Here is a 16,626-nt window from a genome sequence, read left to right as displayed (position 1 = left end):
ACCAGTAGCTAGTTGAAGAGCCAACTAATTGCGAAAGGGTGTGAAGTTTGCGAAGGAGTGGGTGGGAGGAGTTTTGAAATAACTTAAACACAAATCGGTCAGCAAGGTACTGCCTTCTGATGTTAAGAGGGGGATCCCCGCATTCAACCTGTAAGGCGTTAATAGGTGTGGACCTCATAGCTCCGACAACTATTCTCAGTGATTTAGCTTGAATCCTGTCGAGAGTCTTTAGAGGTACTTTATTGCATGGTTCTAAAAGGAAGGAACCATAGTCAAGGTGGCTTCGGATCAGAGCATTGTACATCAGCTTCTGCGTGAAAGGATGTGAACCCCACCAGACACCTGAGAGAGAGCGTAGGACGTTTATGTTCTTTTCGCATTTTTTCGCTACATAGTTGATATGGTGTACACCAGACAGCTTAGAATCCAAATAAACGCCTCAAAATTTAACTGTATCTTTTACCGGGAGCACCTGTTGGTTTAGACCGATGTTGACATCTGGTATGGTTCTGGAACGAGAAAAAACAACAACAGAGCTTTTGGCGATAGAAATGGACAAACCATGTCTATCCATCCATTCAGTAAGATAGCGAATGGCAGAGTTGAGGCGGGCGGAGCAATCCGCAATATCTTTTGAGGCAATATACATGGCCCAATCATCTGCGTATTGGAGGAACTCACAAAAACCATTGACGACGAGGTCAGCGTCGTAGGTATAAAAATTGAAAAGGCTGGGACTGAGGACATTACCCTGAGGTATGCCTTGGTAGACTATACTAGGAGGAAGTTGGGAATTTTGGGTGGAGATGACGACGGAACGGGAAGAAAGGGAGTTGCAAATATAGTTTGTCATCCTTGTCGAGCCGCTCAGCTGAAGCAATTTTTGCCTGAGCACCGGAAGTCTGACATTATCGTACGCAGATGATAAGTCCAGGAACACCGCTACCACATGTTCCATTTTCGAAAAGGCGATGCGGATATCGGTCACGAGTGTTGCTACACTGTCCGTGGTGCTAAAGCCTTTTCGAAAACCAAACTGTGTTTTAGATAACACACCCCGACTCTCCATTAGCCACTCCAATCTGTTCTTGATTAAATGTTCCAAAATTTTTCCTAAAGTCGCCGACAGAGCTATAGGTCTATAGCTGGTAGGATCATTGCTGGGTTTACCTGGCTTAAGAATGGGTAAGATAATTTGTGAACGCCATTCCTCCGGAGGAACCTCCGACTGGTAAATGTCATTGAGAATCCTGAGACACAGATGTTGTGTGTCTGGTCCGCTGTTGACAATAAAGGAGTATGGGATTCCATCTGCACCAGGAGCGGTATCCTTTAGTGAGCTTAGAACCAGGCGAAATTCCTCCACAGAAAATGGTGAGTCTAGCCAGTTTGAAGAAGATCCTAAAGAAGAAAAAACGCGAAGTTCATCGAAAGATGGAGCCGTCGGGGGAGCCAACCTTCGCGAAAATGCGTCGATCCACTCAGAAGGATCATTGGACTGTCGGTAATTGCTTTCCGAAAGTGATCCACGGTATTTTTTGATGTTTTTCCAGACTATTGAAGGAGACAAACTTAAACAGAATTGTCGCCATCCTTTTCTCTTTTTTTCAGAAAATAATTTTGAAACCTCGGCCGAATTTTTTTTGTAATTTAGGAAATTTGTCATGGTCATGTACCTAGAGTAGAGTCTTTCAGCATCCTTGCGACGTCTACAAGCTGATGTACATTCCTCATCCCACCACGGCGGAGACAATCTGCAAGATGCTGTGTTTTTTAACGGAATAGAAATCTCTGCCGCTTGCAACAAGACATGATTTAAATTTTGGTAGTGAATGTGAGGATTATTTGTGTTTAAGTTTGGAATTAAGTTTGTTTTGGAGTCCGTAGCTATGGCAAAATCCGGCCAATTTGCTTTTTGGATATTGTATTTAAATCTGGGAGGATTAGGCGCTATAGTCTGTCTTGTCGAGTATGTTATTATAATACTAATAGGGAAGTGATCGCTACCATAGGAACTTGAGAGGACAGACCATGAACACAAAGAAGAAATGGCCGGTGAGCACAGCGAGAGATCTACCACACTCCTAGGGTTCTGCAAAGGCGAGACCCTACGAGTGGGAGATCCATCATTAAGCACCACCAGGTCATTGTCATCTAAGATATCCATGAATAGGGATGAATTAGGATCATTAAAATAGGACCCCCAGGATGTATGGTGAACATTAAAGTCACCTAATACAACCCGAGGAAGAGATATAGAGGACAGGATGGATGAGAGTTCAGAAAGGATTGTAGGATTGGGAGAGGGAATATATACAGATATATATACAGTATTTACAATACGGACAGCCACAATATTAAACAAACTACTATGTACAGGCAGAGACATTACTGAATATGTACATTTGCTGGAGACCAAAATGGCTACTCCAGCCTTGCCATCAACTCTGTCGTCCCGGAAACATGAGTAGCCAGGGACACGAAAACGCGAACCAGGCTTTAACCATGTTTCCTGGACGGCAATAATCAATGGCTTAAAACTATTTGCAATATTACCTACATATGTCCTGTTTCTTGTTTCTAATGCTCCGGCAGTTCCACTGAATCATCGGGAACTGATCCATTATTAAGAACTGTATTAAGCAGCTTAGTCAGGTTTGCACGAGATTTGTTCGGTAGCCCAGAGTCACCAAATCGGGAGATTAACTGGATGAGGGTATTGATGAGGGAGTCAATAAAGTTGTCGTTCGGTGAAATGTCAGTACTTGAGGGATATGCACACCCATTTGGCAATTGAGAAGCGGGTTCATTTATGATATTTCTGTGAGCCTGGTGATCATAACCAGGAACCACAGGAGTGGGTGTACGGCGGGGAGTAAATACAGTTTTCCTGTATGAGGTTGTGACAGGAGATTTGGATTGGGCTCTGGATTGCAGGCTGGGATAAGCAGGGGTGATAGAGGAGGGAGAGGTCTTGGCAGAGTCAGCAAAGGAGCGTGTCACATGGGGAAATCGAGCCGAAGCTTCCATGTATGGGATACACTCCTGTGACCTAACAACCTTTATCTCCTTTTGGCGAGCATGTTCGGGACAGGATGAGCTATTAGCATTATGAGATCCTCCACAAAGCAGACAAGTTGGATTTGTAACCTCACAAGTTTCTGCTTCATGTGACTGGCCACATTTATAACAACGAGGATTTGATCGGCATAGGGCTTTAACGTGCCCGAAACGACAACATTTATTGCATTGAATGATCGGGAGTAGGTAGGTTTCAACGGGTAATGATGTGAAGTAACAATAAACGCGTGGAGGGAGTTTTTGTCCTGAGAAAGTCAGGACAACAGATCGGGTTGGGGACCATGAGGATTGTTGCTCATTGGAATTCTTCCGATTTAGTCTCCGGGCTTTCATAACTTCTCCATAACCTGATGGGACTCTTAAGTTATTAACCAGTTCCTCCATGGACCACTCCACGGGAACATCGCGAACAATACCCATACGGGAAATGCTGAATAATGGGATTGAGACTACATACCCAGCCCTAGTGATAACAGGAAGGCTTAAAAAGGCATTGGCATTTTCTGCGGTGTCGAATTCTATTGATACTCTATTACGGCCAATCTTTTTAATCCCATCCATCTTAATATTGGAAACATTGTTTTTGTATAAGAACTGTCCAAACTCCATGGGTCTTAGTGGCGTTCCAGATTCTGTTTCTGTTTTAAAGACATGGACTACAAACGGTGCGACATCATTGCTCGTATACAGTTTTTTATTTTCGAAATCAGGACATACATAGGTCATTTGAATGGAGGGAGTAGAATGCGAATTGTCTGTTACCCTTTTAGATGAAGTGTTAGTGCTGTCGGGGTTACCCCGTTTTCTGGAACTTAGCGGTGCATCTAATTGTTTTTCGAGGCTCCCGCCGCCCGGGTCGGGCGGTTCCGCGTCCATGCCGGCTAAACTAAGTTAAACACGTATTATGCTACTAAAACGACACTTACAACAAGACAATCACAATATTATACACCTATGACCAACAAAAGAACTTCAACTGTAAGAAATACACTTAAACAAACTGGAAAATATACGAATTAACAAATCTACAAAAAAACACTTGTTTAGGCACTCGACCGAAAAAGCAGAGTCCCCTGCCCAAGAAATATAACACGCACAATCGAGAACACACTTTGACAGATGACAATTATGACATCTCATAAAGATTGTTGCCAGTTGAAGAAATTAGTTCCCATAGATTTCCGCAATATGGCGGGGTTTTTTATTTTGTTGGTCGGGCTTTATAATACAATTTTCAGCATAGTTATATTGTCAGGTCTAAAGTCTAGTCAAAGTCTAAGTCAACACATACAGTCAAGAAGTCAAGTCGGCCGATTCAGTAAAGTGGTAGAAGCCATTAAACTTTCGATGGAGTTTTGGAGGGAACACAAAATAGCACGTTTCTGGATATTGTATCATTTTCCTACACTTGCTTGTGTACGATAACGACAATTAAAAAAAACACCTCACGTAATTTGTGGACTTCCCGTAAAGTGTTCATAACATTGAGGTACTATAACACTTTATCTATGGTTCATAATAATTAATAGGTAGGTATAAAATTATATCTGGATTCTGGACGCACGGTAGTGCCCCCGCCAAGACGAGCCAAGCGAAGCGCAAGGGCACTACCTACATTTTCTCGAAGTGTTTCGTCGTTTTAGGGTTCCGTAGTCAACAGGGAACCCTTATAGTTTTGGTCTGTCCGTCCGTCTGTCCATCTATCTGTATCTGTGTGTCCGTCTGTCTGTCCGTGGTTTTGCTCAGAGACTATAAGACCTACAAAGCTGTAATTCGGCAAGAATGCATATAATATGATTAACGATGACGACAAAGTGGTACTTATATATAAAAAAATATGGTGGAAAGCGGAAATATATTTCAAAGCGGAAAAAATCGTTAGAGTCCAGTGGAGGTCCAAGGGTGTGTCAAAGTGGAATCCCTTTCTACCAGCTAAACGATTGCTTCTGGAAATGTGAAATAAGGGTTCCGTTTTTGCCATTTGGCTACGGAACGCTAAAAATTTACGGGAGTAGGAAATATGCTGAATTAACCATAAAGTTTTTTGAAAATGCAGTAACTACCCCATTTTACCGCCAAAAAGACATAATTGCTATATAAATCGCAATAAAATCACTTGCTGCAAGCATTTTTTTGTGATTTCAGATTAAAACGCAGTAAATACAAATAAAATACTGTTTTTTAAATAGTTCCGTATACACACACAGTCACGTGAAAACCTTACTAAAACGCAGTAAGTATATGTTAACTCCATACAAACAGTTTTTACTGCATTTAATCAGTACTAGGGATTACTAATAATTAAAATACAGTAAATTCAGGTATAATACTGCATTTTAAAAAGTTAATTGCTATATTGATATAATCTAAACTACTTACTAAAATGTAGTAAGTATTTGCATAGTATTCTTTGAAAGAGTTGTATGTATGCAATTCGTACAACTACCTTTTACAAAAAGAAATAAGTACTTGCAGGCTATTATAAATCGTATTTTGATATTCAATTATAATGATTATTACTGCATGGTGAGGTCAATGTTAGATTTTACTACTTATATCAACAATGGTTAAAATGACGCCATATTAATTAAAGATTCAGATTTTTAAATTTTTCAGCTTAGAAACGAAGTTCAAATGAAAAACGCATCCTATTTGATTATTATTTCCGCCGCCATTGTGTTGTGTTTTAAAAAATGTCTTTAAATTGTTATAATATTATGTGTGCACAATAAAGAGTACCTACTTATTTATCTTATTAAAAATAAAATTTTCATAATTAAATTATTATGCTGTGTCATTTGTATGCACTACTTCTTTTATGTTCCAGAACACAAAACTAACTAAAATGCAGTAATGCACCTTTTTTAAGTACTTACTGCGTTTTAATATTATGTAATTCGCAGTTTTTTTCTGTGCAGTAAAGGCACAGTATAGCAATATTAGTCCCTACAGCTACGAATAATAAAAACTAAGGAAAAGTAACTCCGTCAAAAAACATGCTCCAAAATACTTGTCAAAAAAGTGTACCTTAGGTACACATTCCAATACATTTGCAATATTTAGGTGACCTTGAGCGGTACTAGGCTGACGTTACATGACAGATCAAAAGGAACCAAATTTAAAACGGTAATAGTCATGGCTGGGCATTAACTCGTTAATCCGTTAATCGAGTTAACATTTTGATTAACGGATTAACTTTTAAGTTAACTTTTAAAAATATTAACGGACTCGTTAACTTCCGTTAATATGCAGAAGTCCGTTAATCGTTAATCCAATGCCTAATATTTACCGCACGGCCCCGCGGCGCGGCGCGAAAACAGGTTCAGACAGTTACTAGTATGAAACGACAAGCCGGGCGGGCGGGCAGCGCGGCGCCGCGGCACGGCAGCGGCGAAACAAAAACAATACCATAGTAAAAGGAGGGGAAGTAGGGTAACTCAGGCCCAATCGGCGATATAATTACCTACTGGCTAAGGGCTGTCAATTTTAGGGCGGCGCATGAACAGCGGCAACATCGCGGTCTCCCGACTTTTAATAAAAAGTAACTCTTTACTGTGCATATTTTGTGCATATTTTGTGCATATTTCGTCCATATTTCGTGCATATTTGCATGCATATTTCGGCACTTTGATCGTGCATAATATAATCCGATGTCTAAATAAAATTATAAAAATACCCTGTAAAACAACATTTAAAACTTTACATAGCTTAACATTAAAACGCCTGTCTCTTATACTATAAACAAATTGCGTCGCCACACACAGGAAGAGCGTTCCAGAGGAGAATAGCCTGGATATTAAAAGAAGAGTGGACGGAACTTGACTTGTAAGAAGGGCAACTTAAAAGCTGATTTGAAGTGGATCGGAGGTTTTTATCGTGCCTGCTGCAACGGTATTGAAAGTGAGGGGCGAGATATTCTGGAGTATGGGGATGATGCAGCAGTGAATATAGCACACACAGTGCCCGCACAGAGCGGCGCTGACGTACTGGTAACCAGTGTAGCTTGGAGCGATACGAAGAAACATGGTCGTATTTTCAAAGGTTGAATATGAATCGGAGGCAGTTATTAAACAATCGGTCGAGTTTATCGAGTTTGTCGGCATTAACCCATCAAGCCCCATAAGCTCACCGGTGAGCGAGACACAATAGAATAACAAAAGATTTCCAAGGATCCACGAATCACGATCGAAGGATTAAAATAATGAAGACGCATTCGAAATTTCGAGTATATAAAATATCCAATAATTAATCACACGTCAGGTGTAACAGAAGCACTTCAAAACTCTTATTACGTGCGCAGTAAGGGCGCGGTATGTTACACTTGATATGTGTACCTGGGTAGGTAGGTACTAATTAGGTAGTACGCAACAGGGTATTTGACAGATTTTTAATTTATTCTATATTGTTTCTCTCCTTGTTACACTTCTTACAACGTAAACAATAAAACAGAGATGCAAATACATGCCGCCAAGGCTAACACAATATTAGTGTAAACTGTGAGCCGATATTTATGAAAATTTAAATCCATTTTGTTTTTTGAATCAGATTTACATCCGTACACTGAACATTTATTATAATATCCCATTGTTTATAAGATAAGTTATCGTTTTACAACACAAAATTCGTAGGTACAACGCGCCAACGTCACCCCTGTGGGCGCAGGTAGACAAACTCCGCGAGTTTGTGTACGCGGGCCCGGGCCGGCCGCTTCCCCGCGGGTACCCCTCCGTTGCTCTGCGCAAGTACATTCGTTTCACTACTGTAGGGATATGTCATATTGCTATACTGTGGTAAAGGGGACCAAAAAGTATTAATGCCTGTAATAAATTATTCATGGGGTTTTTAGGGCATTCTTTACGTCTAGGATTAAGTTTACGTTATTCCATTTGAGATAAAGTTGACAAAGAATAAAACAAATACATTTTACTTAATATATTTTTTACGTCTTTTAACTTTAAATGCGTTTTTCTCCGAATCATGATTTTGCACTTACTGCGCTTTAGTGTCTGCACGGCAGAATAGTCGATCTGTTATAGGCAAACTCCGAAGCTCCGGCGCTCCTAGGTTGGACTGGTCAATCCTCAGGTCAGACTGAATGACTTAGTCAAAGCCCAAACAAATGTAAATTTTCGGCCTTTGACTAAACAATTTTCGTCAAACCTGGGAGGGACTAATTTGGTCAGGCAAACGTCAAAACACAATTTTATTAAATCGGGGTTTGGCGAGTCAAACTCCGATATAGGTATGAAGTGTCTTATCTTCGTATATTTGGAAGCATTTTATCATTTAAGCAGCTTTCAAGTCTTAACCGCTTAACTCTGCCAGTTCTGACACCTGATTGGTCAGCTTACGTGATTTTCACTTTTATATTTGAGATGCTTTGAGAGAATGCCGTGTGGCATTAGGCCCGCCTTTTGTACGATGTGCAATAAAGTATAAAATAAATAAATAAATGCTTTGGAATATACGGAGGTTAGTTTGTAAGATTAGGTATAAAAAAATTACATTTTTTAAATTTTGATGTTTATTGTTTTAATAATTTCTTAAGTAATTAAAATGGAAAATTAATCATTTTTCTGACATGGTGAGGCATTAACTTTAATGTTAATTGTTTTAATAATTTCTTAGGTAGTTAAAGTGGCAAATTAATCATTTTTCTGACATGGTGAGGCATTAATGTTAATGTTAATTGTTTTAATAAAGCTTCTTTATCCACGTTTTTAGTAACAACAACACCGTTTGATTCACTCATCTTCAATTTTACACAATTACACGCCCGCACGCTCAATGAACGAACATGAAATGACAAAACAATCGGTCCGAACACCGCGAGAGACATTATGAACCTGTTTAAGCATGTTCAGATCAACGTTTGACCGAGTTTTGCAGTCGCTTCTAGGATTGAGTAGGCCAAAACCGAAACAGAATAATTTACTTTCCACGTTTGACTGAAAAGTTAGGAGTTCCTGGGTTTGACTAAAAATACTTCAGGCAAAGGGCAAAATTGAAATGTATTTCGGGGATCGCCTGACGGCTTTGGCCAAACCTAGGATAAACCAGTCCTTCCGCGAAGAGACTGTGTATCGGACTTTGACTATAACAGATCGACTAAAAAAAAATATTCGGCGTAGTAAGAAACTTTTCGTTCAAATTCCTTTAAACCGTTTAAACGTAACTGAAATGATGTTGTTAGTAGTGTTATACATTCATTGACCATACAAAACGGTTAAACGGTTATCATATTACCACATTTTGTAGGTGATGTAGGCACAAAATAATTATTAGGAACGCATCCACGCGAACTTTTGAAGACATATTTCCAGAACGCATCCAGGCGGGCTTTTGAAGACATATTCTCAAAGTGGTCCGTGTAGGTGTGTGGAGAGTGGAGACCCCTGTCTCGAGATGGGTCTACGTCGGACGTATTTGGTCTGTAGTCGGGCAAATCGTTTGGCAAAAAAAAATTTTTTTTTTTTTTGCCAAACGATTTGCTGCTGCTGCCATACCACTGCAAAGGTGTTATTATAATTACACCTTTGCAGTGGTATGGCAGCCATTGGGCGCTGTCGGAAAAGTTCGTGTATGGCTACTCGACGATGATTAGCTATGCAAAAATTAGCTTGGTACAAATGGTTCAATTTTTTTATTAACGTATTCGCGTCGGTATGGCGGGCTGTAAGCCGCACCCGACAAGTATAGCATTACGCTTTCGCCTACTTATTTTTTTTCGACTATCTGAAAATACAAGCATTTTTGTGGAACAAATCGTTCGACACTCGTTATTTATCCGACACGTTCGATTAACGCCCACGCGTTTGGGCTGCCAGTGCGAGCGCTATGACCATCATTTTCCTTTTTGCCTTTACGTAATTATACCCCTGGTACAAATGACCAAGAATTTTGTGTCAGTATCTCCAGGCCTATGACAAAATATTATATTTATAGGGGTCCACAATTTGCTGGGCCCCCAGTTTTGGGGAAACGAAGGTGCTTGAAAATTGATTTGGTTTGAAGTGAAAGACAATGTTGGCTTGATTTCTCTTACTAAATAAAAAGCATACCAGCTAGGCAGATAACATTATGACAGCAAGCTATGGTGGGAGTTACTGCTTGAAACATACCGACAATAATCAATAATAGCCGATAATGCATGTTTTGTTACTCGACGGTAACGTAGGGTTAATGTTTCCGGTACAATAAAAAATATTATACGGTAGGCAATATTCATTTGCCGGCCGAATCGGGTAAACACACGCACCGCACACGTAGATTATTATGTAAAGCTTTCAGATGAAGTAACAAAAATTTAATAAACGTTATTGTCTCTGTACTGTGTAGTCTGTGTTAACTGTTAAGCTTTATACACACGAGGACACAGCTTGAAGATGTGTTCTCAAAATATCAACCACAAAAATAAAAATAGGTATCTAAGTAGTATTATAATAAGTAATTTGCCGGTTTATTGGAGATCTTTTAAGTTATACTGCAAATTGCAATTACGGCAGAGATTTTTTAAATTCCAAACATCGTTAAATCCCCTCTAGTCGTACTGCTGTGTGGAAGTAAAATAGTAAAGAAAAGACGTGTGCTATGCACCCCAGTTAAGTACTTAACTATCTAACCTACCCTACCCACTGAACTTGCCTATTCTGCACCAAATTACAGAGAACTGTACACGAGTACAGTTCGTATTTGAGGACAGGAGTCCTCAAACAGTAGACACAAATTAATTCCCATGTCCATGGACCTATGCATTTGACGTAATGTCAGGAGGTTGATTAGGAAACTGATTTTTCAATCAGAGGCCAATCACATAATTGCTATTGCCAACGGAACCGGCCACTCCGCGCCCCTTTGGGCTCGTCTCTTCCACATCCGTTCGTTGTGATTAATAATAATTATTTCCATGTGTGCCTACTGCCTTCATTTAGATGTATCCACAGTGTAACATTTCGATCAAGCTATATCTGTCATGCGAATATGAAGATTTGAAAATAGAGTTTTTAAAAGCACTTCAGCTTATTTATATAAGCTGAAGTGCTTTTAAAAACAATATTAGATACTCTGTGTCTTATGAAAAGACACAGAGTATCTAATATTGTTTTACAGCGTGTACACTGTACACTACCAGCTTGTGGGCCACTGTTTCATTTTGCTACTAACATGGTAATGGCCTATCCCTGACTAAAGTTTTAACAATCGTCACAATCGTCGGATAATAATAGTATTAAGTTTTCATTATCGTCTGATACAAGTTCTGCAGTGATGGCTTATCTAGAAGTTTTTTCTTTGTCACTCAGTGGCAGCACAACTCTTTATTTAAGTTCACATTATTTTGCTCTATGGTAAATCAGAAACTTCCACCTTCTATAGTACTCTCCCTAAATCTTTAAAATATCTGAACCAATCATTCAAGTACCGTTACATTTTTTTTCCCTAGACGACACGTTGCATAATATATATATATTGATAGATCTTGGTTCCCTGTATAAAATTGCATTACGGTCTAGACTAGACTAAATAAATTACAGTCTAAACGAAACGTCCATTATTAATAACTTCAGGGTCGGACTCGGTAGGCTATAGTCATTGTGGGCATCTGAATTTCCTCTACGCGGTCTACGCCACGACTACGACCGCAATGCTACTCCCTCTACGACGCGATGGGCTTAGTAGCCTCTAATATTATAATTCTCGTGTCACAGTGTTTTATTATTATTTATTGTGATATTTACCCGCAGTAAAAAGTAGCATATTATGACGTTAATCCAGGGTACCTCCTAACTCTGTACCAAATTATATTCAAACCGCTCCAGTCGTTTAGACGTGAAGAAGTTACAAACATACAAACTCACAAGTCACAACCATTCGCCTTTATAATATTGGTTGAGATGAAATTGTTACTTAACTACGTAGCTTTACAAAACATCAGAAACAATAAGACGTTATCCAATTTCTTTCTTTGTTTTTTTTTCTGTTGATCTCATTATAATTAGGTAACTTTTGAGGTGATGAAAACAAACTTTCAAAGCTAAATTACACGTAAAAGGGCCCGAAATAATCCGGCCATTAAATCCGGCACTGATTACAAATTAGACTAATTGTTTATTGAATCTGAACTTGGCAATGAATGAAATTGATACGAATATCTATTTTTGTCGCCAATCACATAATCGGATGCCGATGTTAATTGTAGTGGGTATATCGACGATATGTAGGGCGGCGGACATTGGTATCTGGGCGGGCGGCATCAAAACAGTGCGCGTACGCTGCCAATTCGATTTTTGAAAGTGTTTTTTTTTTCAGAGTGAAAATGAGTGGTGAAGACCCGTATATTCTGAAGAGCGTGGAGTTCGAGGTGTATGGACAGGTTCAAGGTTTGTATTTTTTTAGTTCCCTGTTAGGTACAACATAATTAGGTAGCATGAAACATTGATTCTTTTTTTCTTTGATATTGCCCTAGTGGTTTTGAGAACGCCAAAGGATGTACGGAAACTTTTTTTGACTAGATACTCGATTAATTAATGATTTTGCACTCTTGGCCATCATAGTTAATACTCTTACATGTTGTGGTTTTATGCTCTTAAACATTTTTCGTAATATTTACACGTTCTAACTACATTATACCCTACCTGATTACTGAACACTAATCTTTCAAAGCGGTTGTGTTTAGACAAGCTGATATCTGTCAAGTAAAGGGACGCTCTTAGCAGCAGGGGCCAAAAGTTGAGTTGATTTAAAAACTTGAATTATGATTTTGCTTTAGTCATTTGTGGACTGAAGGTGTATAATTATTTGCTAATACTGCCATACAATATGTTGGATAGGTATATTCTTGTCAGGTCTTATGTACTTGTATTTTCCCCGAAAACTCATTTAAAGAAGACCTTAATAAAGTTTGCTAATCGTTTTAATGCTTCTAAAACATAATATAAGAAATAATTGATTGTAAGTATTGTAAGTTCTTGATGGAAATTTAAGTTCAATATTAATGAAACACACTATATTTTCTTGCACAATTTTCACTATAATTAATTACCTATATTTTTGTAAAATACAACTTTGTGAAAACTGGTTGTGTATTTTACAAGTGAAGAATTGCTAAATTTAAATCAAAGTATGTAATCAGGGCGAGCGAAGCGAGCTTTAGTATATCCCACAACCTGTACATTTTCTGGTACACTTTACGGAAAAACTATCACGCCTATTGATTTGTGCTTTAACAAAATAATTTTTATTTATTTGTAGTTGTGTTATCATCGGTCAGTCAAGGTTTGGTTACTGTTGAAATATGAAAAAAAACTGCCTTAAAAATTATTAACTCTTTATATTACTCGCAGAAAAACGACGCGAGCCCTCAGAAAGCTCGGCTTTTAGCTAAGTAGTTATTGTGGAAATAGTGCAAGAAAAGTGTGTTTCACTAATGTTATTCTTATAAACTTTTACATAACTTTATATTATATCTTTCGCCTTCATAGTTACAATACGAGATAAATTCAAAATCATTGAAAGAGATATCAGCAGTTTAGTATGATTTATGCACCGCTAGCACTTGAAACGAAGATATATTTAGATGATTGTATTGAGGTCGGTTTCAATGAACGATATAAATTGTATTATTGTTTACTACTGCTATGAGCGCTATTATTCAAATAATAAAATAATTGCAAAAGCATCTTAGATCTGCTTTTCTGTCCATTAATTCTTCTCGCTATAACCGCTGTACTGTGCCGAATGCTGTAAGCTGAAAGACAGAATATAACTGTTGAAGTTATTTAATTGCAATTTGCAAACAACATCTTTTAGTAAATAATAAACTTATTTGAGTAACCATACTTTATGAATATCGTAATAGTAGCAGTACCATCTCATCTTAAGCTCAGTTGGTAATAATATTAAAATAAAATTAAAAAATGAGGGGGCTCCCATACAAAAACAAAATTTGTGGCTTACTCTATGATGGTACGGAACTCTTCGTGCGCGAGTCCGACTCGCACTTGGCCGATTTTTATTATTTGTTGCAACTTGCAATTAACGTAACATTCAATCATTGCTCCGGGAGCTGTCAATCTCGAAAGCGTCCTCATAGCTGCGTGCATGGATTTTATTGATTATAATTTTTGAAAATGACTTCAGAGTCAAAGTGGTTTGCCGAACATATTTTTCGGCTGTTTGTGAGCTCGCAAACCAAGATAATCTTAAAGTGGACATTGCAATGAACAAATTAAAAAAAAAACATGTTACGTAATGAGGGCAAAATTACCTCCCTCATCACATACTTAAAAAGGTTTGCCTGACGCTCTTCCGACCAAAAAAAATAGTTTGCGTATTTTTTTCTTGAAAGGTAAAAAAATTTCTATTGAATACACTTAAGGCAAACGTTTTTTACGTTTACTTTTGAGATTGACATCTCCTGGACCATAAAGCCGTCAATGCTGAGCTTGTTAATCAAGATCAACATTGGCACTTAATACTTACTATATATTGGCACTTAATACTTACTATAATATATTGGCACTTAATACGTAGAAGTAGATCGACTATTCGTAGAACATCTACGTCCTACGTAGCGTCGTAACTCGCGTCGCAGGAATAAAAAGCTCACAAAAACCTTAAAACTGTGTTTTCGAGTTTAATGGCAACTTTTACGTGTTTAATTTCAGGTTGCAATTTCATAAAATATTGTAAAGATATCGCTGAGGATCTTGGCTTAGGAGGTTGGGTGAAGAACTCCAAGAAAGGCACCATAGTGGGCAAGATACAAGGACCGAAACAGACCCTGGATCAGATGTAAGATGATTCAAATATTTTTTTAGTAACTTCAAATTATATATTTTTTTAAATTATATTATAACTACGAGCAGGAACATATCTTAATATTTATGTGAGACGCGGAAGGGTTCATTAAATATCAGAAAAAATATTATGATCTCATTGAAATCATAGAAAATATTAGCAAACTAAAACTAAATGGTAGGCTACGAAATGCTTATGAAACTATGTCCCAGACAATATATTATCTAGACGAATGGCAGGACTAAAAAAAATTGTCCATTTACTTGTCCCTTTCGGACACTCACAAAGGAAAATATTAGTAGGTACTTATATCATTTCCACGCACACCTGAACCGGTTAGCAATATTAAGGTGTGCTTGTGAAAAATACAAACATGCCTAGTCTATTTATTGTAGGACAATGGTCAACATTTTTCCCCAGCCGACGACAAGACTATAATATTTTGTACTTAGTATCGTATCGTGCTATACTACAATATTTTGTAAACTTTGTAGCTTCCATTTTATCGTAGACGTACTTCCATAATTCTCTTGTAATCTTAATCTATTATTTTATATTTTACTGAATAATTTCTATGTTTTAACGTTTTTGTAATGTAAATTTCAGGATTGACTGGCTCAGCACGACCGGCTCCCCTGGCTGCAAGATAGAGAAGTGCGACCTCACTAACTGGCAGTATCTGTCGCGGCTCGACTACCACGACTTTAGTATACGCTTCTGAAAATATACTGTAAATCTATTAACTGGTGTCATGATTTATTACTTTTATATTATTGTGACGATCACAGGAAAATATTTTTGGGATAACTGCCTAAGTAGATTTATACCAAGACAATCATTAGTCTGAATCTATTGGATTTGTTACAAAAGTAACTTTAGAATCTACTTATGAACGTTCTTCGGGTATCCCAATCGATTTATTGGCTCAAATATAAATTAATAAAGTATTCACTAGTTCACAACAATAATAATTAATTGTAGGTGACCATAAACCATTTCAGGGTTGTTCCTCAAGGTGATTTCAATATTGTTACAATTGTATGAGATTTGTCAAAAAATATCGTGTGAAAACCCTTGCGATCTAAAAATTTAATTCCCTAAAATTTAACAAAATCAATAAAATTTTGAATTAGCAAGACTCTCGTCTCGATAACTTGGTTTTCGATCAATTCAGTGGAGCAATATTGATGAGTGATGAAAATAGGTTCAGGACTTAGGTTTTAAACTACTGTTAATTATAGGGTTTGCTGTAATTAGCTTTTGAGAAGTCAATCGTAGTGAAACTACAAGTAAATTCGTAAAACTATTTATTGATTTAATCTTTTACTCGTAATACTCTATGTACATAAACTTAAGTGCTAATTTATACAATTCCTGGAATGTTTTCGAAGTATGAAATACATTTTCTTAGCATTAACATATAAAGGTACCTAATTAATATAAAATTAAGGGTTTACGTATATGTTGGTTTTACAAAAGTATTAGTACAGCTCGACTATACAGTTAAATATAGTGCTAAACAAAAGTAGTTCTTCAATTGTTCATACGTACATCACAAGTTATTTTCATACAAAACAAAGATTGTCAACTTTCTTATTCGGATTGTTAAACCATAAGGTACTATGTATAACGTAAACATTTATAAAAGCGGTCACTAGTTTCAAACGATCCATCCTACGAATAATAAAAACTAGATCCTAGATGAGTGACCGCTCTAACATTTACTGAGTGCAGGGACTTAAAATATAG

At 37.7% G+C, this 16,626-nt stretch overlaps 1 protein-coding gene across 1 annotated transcript; it reads left to right on the top strand.

Annotated features, from left to right (window-relative positions):
- Window positions 1–12,270: 12,270 nt before the first annotated feature.
- On the top strand, window positions 12,271–15,617 carry LOC121739460 (acylphosphatase-2-like). The gene is made up of 3 exons (XM_042131949.1): window positions 12,271–12,458; window positions 14,745–14,871; window positions 15,484–15,617. The coding sequence occupies exons 1-3, from the start codon at window positions 12,395–12,397 to the stop codon at window positions 15,596–15,598; spliced, it is 306 nt and encodes a 101-aa protein (XP_041987883.1). The 5' UTR covers window positions 12,271–12,394; the 3' UTR covers window positions 15,599–15,617.
- Window positions 15,618–16,626: the final 1,009 nt, after the last annotated feature.

Source organism: Aricia agestis, chromosome 2, assembly GCF_905147365.1.
Source record: "Aricia agestis chromosome 2, ilAriAges1.1, whole genome shotgun sequence".
Taxonomy (NCBI): Eukaryota; Metazoa; Arthropoda; class Insecta; order Lepidoptera; family Lycaenidae; genus Aricia; species Aricia agestis.
This window is presented reverse-complemented; position numbering and strand designations above follow the sequence as displayed.